General features: G+C 38.2%; 1 protein-coding gene across 6 annotated transcripts in view; it reads right to left on the minus strand.

Moving 5' to 3' along the window:
- Nucleotides 1-805: 805 nt before the first annotated feature.
- ARID4B (AT-rich interaction domain 4B) overlaps nt 806-13,454 on the minus strand; it is a 93,787-nt gene continuing 81,138 nt past the window's right edge. For all 6 annotated transcript variants that reach the window (XM_056343833.1, XM_056343827.1, XM_056343828.1 and 3 more), the window contains 5 exons: nt 11,690-12,901; nt 9,714-9,824; nt 6,768-6,983; nt 4,344-4,490; nt 806-2,576 (listed from right to left, as the gene is read on the minus strand). In XM_056343833.1, coding sequence (XP_056199808.1) covers nt 2,446-2,576; nt 4,344-4,490; nt 6,768-6,983; nt 9,714-9,824; nt 11,690-12,901 — 1,817 coding nt within the window. In that variant the 3' untranslated portion in view covers nt 806-2,445. The remainder of the gene's footprint in view (nt 2,577-4,343; nt 4,491-6,767; nt 6,984-9,713; nt 9,825-11,689; nt 12,902-13,454) is intronic.

Raw genomic sequence — 13,454 nt, forward strand, 5'->3', positions numbered from 1 at the left:
AAATAAATAAATCCTCCCGTAGAACAGGAGAGTCAACACTTGTCACATCAAAGCAAAAAATGCTGGCACTAAAACTGAGAGCTGATCAACTACTAGTGAGTGGAGAGCTGAATTTTCTCTCGCTTGGCCAAATGTAGTTCTGTTAAATCAGTACCAGCTACGCCTACTGAGACCGAGGGGCAGAACTGAGCTATTATGACTCTTATCTGCTAAATTTAAACTTAAATATCCTCTGAGTAGCCCCACTGAAATAATTGAAATTACTCCTGTCAGTCTCAGATTGCTGGTAATTATTAACACAGTCAATGTTTCCAAAGCTTATCATCATTTGTTGTTTATCAGTCTCATCAGTAATCTATCATCTTGCAGGTGTAATAGTATTTCAGTCAACTGAACTACAGCCAGACACGATGTAAACAGATAACACTAAAAGTTTTATTCCAATTTCACTTCCACTGAATCTGAACTTGAGGCTGTTGATATCAGAAGCTGGCAAATCTCTTCAGGAGCTTGCTTTTACGTTTTCAAACTGCCTGAACTAACTGGAATCAAAATTCATCTTTTTCTCGATCGGCGCTGCCTTAAAGATGTCAGCGAGCGACGCTTTTTTCCCTTTCTGCTGAAAAAGAGGATGAATTTGAATTAATCAATAAAAGGAATATTAGGCCAATGTACCTGCTCTAACTTACTATATGCTTATTACACCATACCAAAGTTCATTTGCTAAACTGATTCTGCAGCTCAATGACACTTTAATGAACACACTATGGTTGCTTAATTAAACTGTTAGAAACAAAATCAGGGATTCACAAACTATGGCATTTTATTTCAGAGGCCTTTGCTTACATTTGTACAATATATTACATAATTCTCCATTTTCTGCAGAACCTAATATATATTTTATAGCTTTTTTCTATAAGCTTTTCCTTCAATGTTTGTCAACAAATTTTTACAGTCCTGTACAATTCTGAATACTCTGAAACCATTTTCAATAAAATCAGTTACCTTAAGCACACACTACGAAGACTGAAAATGCTTTTCTTAGAAAAGTCAAATGTAAAGGATTCTGACACTCTAGCATCTACAAACAAAATGCTTCGAATTCTTACATGTTGTATTGCCAGAAAACAAAGAAAAACATGCCAGCCCCTATTTCCCCAGGCAAAAGAAGTACACATAACTACAATTAAAACAGTAAAACAATCTGTACAATAAAGTACTGTGTATTAACAGTGCCAGGTATTAAATAGCTTGAATGAACACTTCCGCAATATACAAATGTCTTACAAAGGTATATAATTAACAGGAGAGAGCTTAGGATCCATACAACATAAAATCAATACAAGTGAAAACAGTTTGGAGTTGGTTTTGGAATTTGTACAAGGCATTTAAAAAATTAAATGTCTACCACTCAGCTAGCTATTTATTTTAAAAACAACTACCCTTTTGTGGCAGTGTTCATATCAGCAACCACAAATTATAACCTCACACCTTACTCTGTCTTGAAGTCCTCTCCTTGAAGCTCGTAATAAAATAAGCATTACAAATGAAATATTTGTTGCTTTAAGGGAAAAGAAACATTTACAAGAAAACACAAAAATATAACTGTTATAATCCATTATGAATAAATATACACTTTAAACTGGCTAAATACAATCTTTATACATTAAGATTTAATACAGTTTGTTAGCCATTTTCTTTCTTTTTCATAATGTATTTTATCAAAATTAAAAAAAAAATACTGTTTTATAGAAAAATGGCAAAGTACAGTAGTTTCATTCCAATTAATGGGTTCTTAAAACCCAGAGTAACCTATTTAAGCCTAATTCAAACCTGTAAACATTAGTCAGTCTTTTTTGTTTTTTAAAGGAATCCTCATATTTGGTTATCAGGACTGATGTCAAACATCCTACTAACTGCAGGTTTTGAATTGAATACATGTGCTTGACGTATACAATTAAAGCCACTATAAGGTGACTTAGCAGTTAAAAAACAATTAGCTTGTACAAATGAAAATAGGTTCAATATTTGTCATAAATAAATGGAAAAATATCAAATGTTCCAGCTTTAACAAAATACCAGGGAATACAGTAAGCCTTACCACATTTATTTAGATCAACCCAACAACTATATGCTTATTGTACTGTCTCTACAGGCAGTGAACAGCCTCCATTTGCCACAGTGGAAGGCCTTCGAGTCACTAGACTTACAATTCCCAGACAAGTTGGAAACAATTATTGCTTGAGGAAAAGCAGTTTGTTGTACTTTTTCTTCATAAAAGTGCACTTAAGTGCAAAGTTAGCTTGTCAAGAAACAATTTTAAATACAAAATAGTGCTTGTCTGAATTTTGTGCCACTGTGCAGTATAAAAAAAAAAGAAAAAGAAAAAAAAAAGAGTGGCCCTCAGCAGCCATTAAGTGCAAAGTGCTTTGGCAAGTCCTGCTGTCACCTGCACTCAACTGACATTCCATTCTGTGATGAACTTGACATAGATGGCTCTGCTAAGGTTAACATAACCGCAGCCGTAATGGAACTAGAGGAAGGTGATGAGGAGGAAGATGATGTAGTAGCAGCACCTGCACAGGAAGAAAAAACCCACAGGTCACAAAAATTTACAAATTAAGCAATAAAAATGTCTTCCCATTCAACAACAAGCATTGGTATATACTGACTCCAGCAACTAATGACTACTAGTTAAAAATAAAAAAGCCTCCATTCCCTAGGTTTTGTGGGAAGTACTCGAGAGGCAGCTTCGGCCATGTGCAAGACAGCACGGCATTGCCCCTTGCAGCCCTGGGTTACTGGCCACCTGGCTCAAGGGCCCAGCCAGAGGACCCCAGAGCTCAATCCTGACCTGCAAGCAGTCAGCTGTTCCCCTTCTTTCCTGTGGGAATCAGCACAGGCAAGGCCTTGTCCCAGCACTGAAACTGCACGTACACCCCGCTCCGGCTACCAAGAAGCAGCTGCAGCTCCTGTATGATAGCTGCAGCCGTAAAAATCTTACTACACACAGCATTTCAGTCTTTCTTCTTATACTCAGTAAGCTCTTAAATGTGCACATAATCAAGACATGGAGACTATAATCCTTTTAATGCTGTTAGAAGCTGGCACACTAGAACATTCACCAACATTCAGGGAAAGGAATCTAATTGATGGTCTGCCTTAAACTCATAAAATAAATCACTTATCCAAAGGGGAGAACACTAACTAGACACACAAGCAATAATATAGTAAATTACTGTGTAACTTAAAGTTTTAAGTTATTAATAACCTTACTTTGTTCACTGTTTAGAAAAGTTTATTTTTCTGTATAAAGTAGTTCTGCCTAAACAGAATGAAATAGATTGCATGCCTTTTTATTGTATTTCCCCCTTACACTGTCACCGGATATCTGAAATACGCCTTCTAAAGATCACACAATAACTGTATACAGTGTATTTAGAAAACAAATAAAACCACACGCCTAATGGCACACACCTCCGTAAAAACTACCCAATTGTTGTAGTATTGTGGTGTACCCCCCCTCCCAATCCTGACCTTTTTTTTCCGTAAAACAATACTCAAATGATAACCACCAGTGGCAGTCGTAATGGAGGCGCCTGGTCATGATGGCTGTACCTGCTGGATTTGGGGGAGACAGATAACACAACAGCCAAGGGCTAATTTGAACAATGTGCCAGCTAACACTGCTGGTCAAACTCCAACTAAAGCCAAGTTTGAAAAAAACCTTAACTTCTGTAGTCAGTATGCAAGTATGACTACGAGTCAAATATTTTACTCCATAATTAGTGGACAGCCCAGGGCCCATTGAGCTCTCCTGCACAGCAGCAGGCGGAACAACAGGATGTCCGCTTGCACAGGGACACCTCTCAAGGTTATTCCTCGAGGTTCCTTGCTGCAACAGATTTTTGGTAATTGATTAACCACATGCTAAACTTTGAAATCTTAGCTGCTAAGTGGTATAAAGGATTGACTGTGCACATATAATACTCCAGATACGAACTGTTGACCCATTCTGGCTCTAGTTACACCTAAACTCCCCTCTGAGAAGGAGTTTAGAACGCAAGTGGCTCCCTTCTGAACCTCATCACTCAACGGGCGCATCTCCCTGATAGCTTTGTCTGATGCTGCCCTCCATGCAGAAAATAATCAAAGTGCACCTTGCCATCGAATCTCCTTAAACCACTGTAACATTTGCAATCAAACTTTGTTAAATCAGTGTTTTATACCAATAAACATATTGCTGCTTCTCTCTTACAAGCCACTCCTATCCGCAACACCACCTGAATAACGTGACAGGCGTTTTAGCTCTCTAGAAGTAGAATTTAGTTCCCAGCACTTACTTTCCCGCTCTTTTTTCTTTAAGCGCTTTCTTCTTCGGTCAATAGAAGCCACCTCAGATTTCAAGGACAGGTAATGTTTCCTGATTTCCTGCAATTTTTCTTGGAGAATTGTTATGCGCTCAGCGCTAGTCAAATTTTCCAAGTCAGCTGCAAGTTAAAATATCTTTGTTAATTATTGTATTGTAGCATTTCTTAAGTTTCTTAATTTCAGTGAAGTAGGAAGTACTCAGTGATGTAGTAGACAGCATGAGATGAGTAGATGATGTAGATGAGTAGACAGATGAGGTAGCAGACAGCAAAGCCAAGAAACACAACAGCTGCTGTTCATTACCACATACTTTGTTCGTTTTTTATTATTTTTTAAAATATACTACCACAGATACACCTTTCTTACTGTTTTTTTTTAAAAGAGCTTGGAGAGGAAGAAAATGCATACATTCCCCTCTCCACAGGAAGGAAAAGAAAAAAAAAAAGACAACCGGTGAAAACATGGGGGCCAAAACTAGCTTTGAGCCTGTTGTTTTATAAGTCCTTGCTAGAGCTCAGTTTGGCCTAATACACCAGGAAGGTTTTGCCCGACTCGTTTCTTTTGTTACAAAACAAGTGGGTTTTGTCATATGGGATGGAGTCCATGGCACACGGGCCACAGGACCTCCTCACTGACATCCCACACAGGGGGAGCTCTCCACAGCATCCCACACAGTATCTCTAGTTCAGTCGCTTTCAGCCACACTGGAGACACTCCATTCAAAGACATTTTAGGATCATTTAAATGATCGTGGAGCACAGAATACACTTCATCAATCGATAAGGAAGGTAGCACTGAAGGACCAAAAGCCACAACTTCATTAAGCTGTGGTAAGATGAGGAAAGCTCAGAGACACTGCAAGTGTCTTAGACCTCTGCAGCAGCAGGAAATGTATTAATAGCACTCCAAACTCCAACTTCTGCCAAGGAAATTTAGCACAGGCAAGGTAGCCAAGGCATAAAGAAAGAGCAAAAGCTCTTTAAATGTGTTGCACAGGAAATCTGCCCAAAAAATCTCAGCAGGCCAGTAAATGACAATGAAGACATATTACATTACACAGTCCTGAAAAGCAGCAGAATGTAGCTTGACTGTGAAGAAGTATCAGGAGAAAAATACTTTTAAAGTAGAGTAACAGTGAGATTCAGGGCTGGAGAGAAAAAAAAAACCCAAATAAAACGTAACAACAATGCAGGGTCAGATTCTTTCACTGCAGAAACAGCTGGTTAAGTAAAGAATTCCCTGGGTGTCAAAGAACACCGCTGGCAAAAAAAAAAATAAAACTCAGCAGATGTGTCTGCATAGTGTGCTGTGCCAACTCTTTTCTGTTCCCACTTTATGTGCAACAGCAGCCTTCACACAGCCTAGGACAGAGCACAGAAAAGCACAGAGCATAATGCTCTTGAGAACTTCAGAAGCCTGACATACACTAAGGTCATCTGTGAATACTGAATGAGATGTTACGGATTACTACAAGAAGTAATTTATATCAGTCACACCACACAGTTTCAGTTTGACCTTTAAAAGCAAAGAGAATGCAACTCATGCAATGCTATACACCCATGGTTGGCACTAGGGACAACAATTTATTGGTGACTAGACAATTAATACCCAGATGCTATAAAAAACAGGGCTAAAAATTAGTACGTTTTTGTTTTTAAATAATTATTTTCAATTGTTTTCTTATTGTTACATTGAGGAAGGAGGCTTCAATCACCTAATGTTTTACCTTACTTCTCTTTTCTCCCTGCTGCAAATAACACTACAATAGCATACGCACACACACAGAGGCAATTAACACATTGCATTAATAGAGGCATTAACTAGCTACTGAACCGTTTTTCAGATAGGCAAATATTTGATCCTTTCAACAGTGCTCACCCCTAGCTATACGTGTAATGTGTAGCTGAATGACACAAACGCACTAGAAATTCTTATTACTAAAAACAGTAAACATGTCCTGGTTCACGGAGGCAAAATGGAAAGGGGAAAAGCTACAAATCAATCCTGTTAAGTGCCTGAACAGGACTAGAGAATGAGGAATAAAAGAGCAAGAGAGTAATCAACACGAGAAGTACATACAGTAGAAAACATGCCAGAATGACAGGTCTGCACAGGCAAGAACAGCAAGTGAGTGCAGTAGCTGTATATTAAAACAGTATTGGAAGGGTGCTATACAGGTAGTTTCCTGCACTGCAATTGCAAAAAAAAGAAGAAAAAAAAAAAGAAAAAAAAACCCAGAACATTTTTTAAAAAATAATTAGGATTTATCACAAAAGTAAGCAAGATGAGGATGGAATAATTTTAGGGGAAAACCCCAAAATACAAAAAATTCAAAAAGCCTTCTTACTCTATACCACAAGACTAAACTAGGTGTGTGTTTTGAAGGGAACACTTACACATTTGAAAACTCCATTTGTAAACTTTGGGCAAACGATTATTCTGTTCTTTGAGATCAGACTCTTTCTCTCCATTTTTCCCACATTTCCCTGGAGATTGTGTTCTTGCGGGTGATTTGGTTTGGTGAGTTTTCATGCCAGTAGAAACCGATTTTGCTGACTGAGACTTGGACACACTTTCACCAGCAGATAGCTCTTCACTGTCACTGCTGTTTGCTGAAGAAACAAGAAGGTAGGTTGTTACAAACCAAAGCAACTTTCCTGCCCAAACCGAAGCTTATCAGAACCTACCCCTGTGCTAATTTTCATGTAACAGGAGTTCGACCAAGATCCTTTTACTCTAAAATTATATAATCCATCCTGGTATAGAAGCTTGGCACACCGCTCTTTGCATCACTAGTGCCTAAACACAGGACCACAAAACTGGTATGTAATGGGGCCCCTCTAATTCTGGCAGGCTGCAAAAGGGGAACTTTGCATTGGAAACACTGTCCAGTAAGTTGCTGTGCAGGTAGATTCATAGCTATTATGTGGACTTGTATGAGCCAAAATCCTGGAGCCAGAGGACGGATAAAAGTACCAGACTGTGGCTCCACAATCCGTCCTGAATATTTAAATGTACATTGCTGAAAGTGGGTGTCTAAGCCCATGAGGGAGCTGAGCAGGGACTTTCTTCTTGTAAGGTGCTTCTTGAATACAATCCGACTGCTCAAGGTCTGTACAGGGAAAGTGCACTCTGCTCTCCGAATGGTTCAAGACAGCATCACACTTGCTGCTTTAGAACCATATCCACAAATAAATTGCCTACATTAGAAAATAAGGCAAAGAAGCAGTCCAGTGTGTCAATGTGGGTGCAAAAATTATCCACGTATTTCTGTTTACAGGGCTATACTTTTTCTAAAACAGTTAGCGTGACTGATTGTTATGTCCTATCTCCTGTTTATCTTTTTTTAATATTAATTTCTAAAATGGCAAGCGATATATACAAATCTCTATCCTGTTTTAGAGCTAACAGTTACAGAGAAACTTTTCACTGTACTCCTAGGACATGTACAGCAGAAATAAGAGTAAACAACTGGCCTTTTTCTTTGCGTTATGTCACCTTTATTTTAGGTTTTTTTGTGCCAAAATGACTAGCAACAATCTGAATTCACGCATCTACAAAAATACTCAAACACGATAGATGATCAATTTCTTGAGCCGTAGAAAAAAAAAATTTCAGCTGACATAAATCAGAGGAACGTCACCTCACACTGAAAAAGTTTTAACTATAAAGCAACAGGCTGAACTCAATGCAGTTTTCTAATCAAACCGCACAAAGGAAAGTAACGATTTGTCTAAAAGACATGATTTATGAGTAATGATTGAAAGGATGAAGCTTGATTAGCATTACAAAAATAAAACTGGGGTGGAAGCAGGAGCAAGGGATTATAATTCAACTAAAGTCTAATGAAGCACTGGAATAAATAAAATGCTTAGGGAAGCTGCAGGATCTCCATCATTGGAGTTGTTTTTAAAACCATGTTCAATTAATATTTATCAAGAGAAATAATCCCTTAGTTGTACCTGCCCTAGCTGCTGACAAAACAAACCCTGAAAGTCTCTTTTAGTTCTGTTCTTTATGATCTGATCATCTACACTGCAGAAACCAGACATCAAAATACATGTGGTATGAAAGAATTTGGCTGGCTGCAGAGCTGCTGTTGTCTGCTGGCTTAATGCAAAGGCAAGAGCTGAAGCTGCCACAAAAGCATCTTTAACTGGTACACCTGAATTTTGCAAAAAACATTTTTGCTCACAACTGACTCTACATTTTATCTATTTATGAAGTCTAAGAAAAAGAGTGGGTACGTACCAAGGATTGTACATGGTACAAGTAACAATTCTAGCTTTGAAGTGCTTGCATCCTGACAAAGACATACACTGAGAAAAAGGGATAAATTCAACAAATCAAAGGGAACAATAGCAAGGCTAAAAATGGGTGTATTAGTTCTGCAAATTCAGTTTGTTTTGTTACTTTAATTCCTGGGGTGAGGGAAGGAATAAGGATTATGGAAAGAAGAGATTAGCGAAATGGAATTAAAAAGGATGAGAGAATGTGAAGAGGAGATCAATGAACATGGAAGAAGGGGTGGGGTGAAAGCAAATACCAGACCAGAAAGTACAGACTTCTAGGAAAAACTGTTAAAAGAAAGGCGAGGGGGAGGAAAAGAGGAAAAAAGGCATAGCATATGCTTTCTATCCTTGCTTTAACTGCATATTTTTACAGCTATCCTCCTGGCTTCACTCTCTAGTTGACTGTTCCCTTATATTTTTTTATTAACAGTGAGATGAGGCAGTAATCCATCTTGCTGTCTTGTGAACATGTGTGCGTGTCTCTCTAATACACCTCTACTCTTATTAATTTTTCCCAGTACTGTTGTTTCTATTCAAATTAGCCTCTACAATTACAAAAAAGCTGCAACAGCTGCATTATGTACTGAAGATGTAACACATACAGGAAGACAGCAGAGCCTGCATTCCTCTGGAATTATTCTCGTATTTGCTACTGGAAGAGATATTAACCTCTAAAAACTAACCCTGCAGAAAACACGAAGTATCATTTCATTCACGTCCCAGTCTCTTCTCTAAAACATGCAGCTATCATGCCACAGAGATTCTTCTCCCAATTCTACCAAGTGTGAAATACTTGCTGTTCTTGGCCTTCCTGAATTACACGATATTAAGGACCTCGTAGAAATAGGCCCAGAAATAACACAAGGCATTTAAAAACACTTTGGCATTCAGCAAGAGTAGTTTCTTCATTTAAACAGTATTAAGAATTCCCTGATGAGAACATTTTGTCCTAACACATTTTCTATTTCCAGACTTCATCTCCTACAATCGTTCAAACAAATGACACAGTACTTTCACACATTTGATTTCACACTGAGCTGCTGTACTTACTAGTTTTACTCTTCTTTTTGTTGTTCACAGATGTTTTGTGGCTTCTCTTCTGCTTTTTTGAGGAGCTGCCTCCTCCCTGAGCATCTTTAAGTCTTTTTTGGCCTGTACAGACTGTAATTGAAAGAAAAAAATAATAAATACTTGCACTTCATTGTGTTTTTGTCAAAAGCTTCAAAAAACATCACTTCAGAGCTTAAGTCTGTAGACAACAATGCAACTGTTCCTGCCTATCCTTAATGAGGCTCAGCTTTCTACTTAGACTGACAAGAGGAGGTGAAGGAGGATAAAGGCGGACAAAATTTGTTGGTTAGAGTGCACGTGTAAGATGATTATTTAATTAATTTGCCCATATGCATCATTAGAATTTCTCTTGAACCACATGGATTTTTATTCGTTTTAATCCTGTAAATTAAATGAGAACACATTTATTTGAAAAACTTACGAAGAACTACTGGCACTGAAAAATGTTCAAAAAAAGCCTGTCACACTTGGAAGTTGTGAGAAAAAAATGAAACTATCACTTGTGATCAGTAAATACATTAACTGGAAGTATAAAAAAAATCTTAGACAGTGTTAAAAAAAAAAACCAACTAAAAAAAGGCAAACAAAAAAACCCAAGGAAAAAGTCTACTGGTATTTGTGACTACAAGGGGGAAAAGTAGAAATGGAAGATAAAAGAATTTTAGTACATCTGTTAGCAGAACAAATTTAGGACAAATGTTCAAATGTTGTCCCACTACCACCTGACTTACAGATTAAAATTACTCCTGTAACAAAACCATTATATTAAGAAACCCAGTTTTCTAAAACAGGCTGCATGCTGACAAATTCAGGGAGGAAGTTAAAAGTCTAATGCATTAAAAGTAATATTGTGCAATAGCGTAACGTTTTTTTCATGTGGCAATACTTTCCTTTTATATAAAAAAAGCAAACAAGTTCTAAACCTACACATCTTTAATTAACAAAGCAGCACAGGTATATTTAGTGAGGGCTACACAGTCACCTCTTCCAAACTCTCTTTGTTTAATGAAACACATTTTGTTGCATTCTTTCAAAATAACAATTCAAGCACAATGATGAAGGTAAAACGCCTTAAGGGCATTTTGTGAAAATTCAGTTAATTATTAACTGAAATCTGCTGAGATGAAGAAACCACTTCTGTCATCTCAGGATTATATTCAGACATGGTCTGGGGTTTTTTTCCTTTGTATTATGATTTTTTTAGGCATTTTAACACAGTGAAAGTAGCTGTGTTTTTGATGGAACTGTAAAAGAGCCAGTGCCTTTCACAAGGCTTTTGGACCCAGCCTTGCAAGCAGTTAAAAAGCAGGCAGCAGTGACATCACGTGCACAAGTGCTGGCAGTGTTTACTACCCTGTTCTCTAGTGGTCTCAGGAGAGGAACTTCAATCTGCAAAATCACATCTGAAAGCAAAATACAGCTCATAAGGTCAATGCTTGTTATCATCTTGACTTGTTTGGGTTTTTTTAAACATTAATTTAATAGGAAGAAAGTTTGAAACGGTTGCCTAAGCCTGCAGTAATTGGCACTTTCTCCCCCCAGATAAACACCTTACTGAGAATGGAAGTTTTAAGTACGAAACAGCATCTTCTATTTGTAAGCAAGGTACTCAAGATGTATCCATCTTGCTATAATAAATATTCCCTATACAATGTATTACAGTTTGCTCTGGGCTCTTCTTGCCAGGTCTAGTATAAACTTTATTCTTACATACTTTATTGCTTATTGAAACCATGACAATTCCTAATGAACGGGCAAGAAACTTCCTGGCAGACTATATTTTATTCAGTAGATGATTATGCCATTTCCAGACATTTGCAGTAGGCAGCAGGCTACTACTTCCTCCAGTAACTAACTTTCCAGCAGTGTAACCATTAACAGAATAAAAATACATCAGCAATGCTAAAGTGAGAGCTGGTTAGGTTGAAGACAGCTCTGTTTACCCTTTCCTTTACCTTTTTCAGTATGCTCTGGCTCTGGTTGATTACTACTACTGGAGCTGACGCTGGCATCAAAGCCTGTTGGAGAAATATTCCCCTCAGACTGGAGGTCTTGCAGCTCCCCTGCAACACTGTCCACCTCTATTGTGCTATCTGTTTCACTTTTAATGCTTCGTATCTCTTCCTGATTTGGCGGCAGCATCTCAGAAACAGTGACACTGGACTGATGTCTGCTGGACTCCGTCACGGTTACAGATGAAGGTGATTCAGGAGTAGTAGGAGGAGTATTCAGCACTGAATTACTGCCGCTGCTTGGAAATTCAACCTTCTTTTCACCCACTTCAGTCGGTTTCTCCTCAACAGGTTTAACATCCACACTAGCTGGCAAAGATTTTTCAAGTTCAGAGCTAGGCAAAGAGATGTCTTCTTCTGCAAGAGTCTGAAGCTGCTCCTCTGCTGCAGCATCCTCAGGAGCAGCATGTGGAGGGGAGGCAGCAGCTTCAGTGTCAGAGTCCGAGAACAGCTCCTTCAGCGTTTTCTTCGGCCATTGTCCCTGAATACTTGACCAGACATCTTTTCGATCCTTTGCTCTGGTGTTCTGAAGTCTTTCATCTGAGTTATTGAGAAGCTTTATTCTTTTCTCTCCCACTTCAGAAAATCCTGAGTAGAAAGTACTTGTCCGTAAAGACTTCCTTTTCTCTTCTAGGCCATTATACTTTTTAGTTGGAGTGATTTTCAGTTTAGATTTTTCTTCCTCATCTTCATCTGAGGAGCTGTTACTGCTGTTTTCTAAACTAAGGGAGTCTTTATTTTTGGGCTTCTCATCCTTTCTGTTAGGTGACACAGTCTTTAAGGAGTCCTCTGCAACACAGTATCTTCGTTTACCACGTTTTACCTGTGGTTTTGCTGTTTTATCTACCACCTCTTTTTTTACATCCTTTCTCTTCTTTGCAGCTTCATCCTCTCCATCGGAGTCAGTATCTTCAGATAACTCTTCCATCTCTTTTCGCAATCCTTCAGGAGATTTGGATCCCGACTTGGGCACTACAACATCTGTCAGAGCTTTAGTTTCTTCTGGGAGGGATGAACCACTCTGTTCTTCTTTTAGACAGAGTTCGTTTTTATCTTGGCTTACAGCTTCATGTTGAGATTCCTCCTTGCCATCAGCATGTACATTCGGGGCACTTTGGTCATCATCCTGCTCACTATCATCAGAACTTTCAGAGGCTAATTAAAAATAAATAAATAAATAAATAAATAAATAAATAAATAAATAAAAAGCCAAAGGCGGGGGGGGGGAGGAAGAAAAGTTTGTCTTCATTCTGGTTACAAAGGTTTCTTAAAAAAACGACTAAAGAAAACTGTACAGATATGAACACATGCTACAGGGATCTCTAGTAGTGCATGTTTTAAATTGTACCTCCTGAAGAATTCGAAACCTTATTTCCTGTTCTAGTAGAAGGTACAAAGGCTAGATCGGAAACTAGGAATATTCTTTATTATACAGTACATCAGGAATTTCTGAAGAGGTCAAGACAGCATAGAGTGCATTAATCCAAAAAATACAAACTTCTGCATAACTAACCAAAACAGAAGTTGAAAAATGTGTTTAACATAAAAACTCTATTTCTGATGGGTTACAAATACTACTATTATCTGCCTTTTCCCAAACCCCAGAACAGAGACACTATTTTCCCTGGAGAATCCACTCTGTCTAAAGGACAGAACACCAGAGACACTGGATAATCTCTAACAAACTAACCTGATCACCTGCCTGGAA

This window comes from Falco biarmicus, chromosome 6 (genome assembly GCF_023638135.1).
Source record: "Falco biarmicus isolate bFalBia1 chromosome 6, bFalBia1.pri, whole genome shotgun sequence".
Taxonomy (NCBI): domain Eukaryota; kingdom Metazoa; phylum Chordata; class Aves; order Falconiformes; family Falconidae; genus Falco; species Falco biarmicus.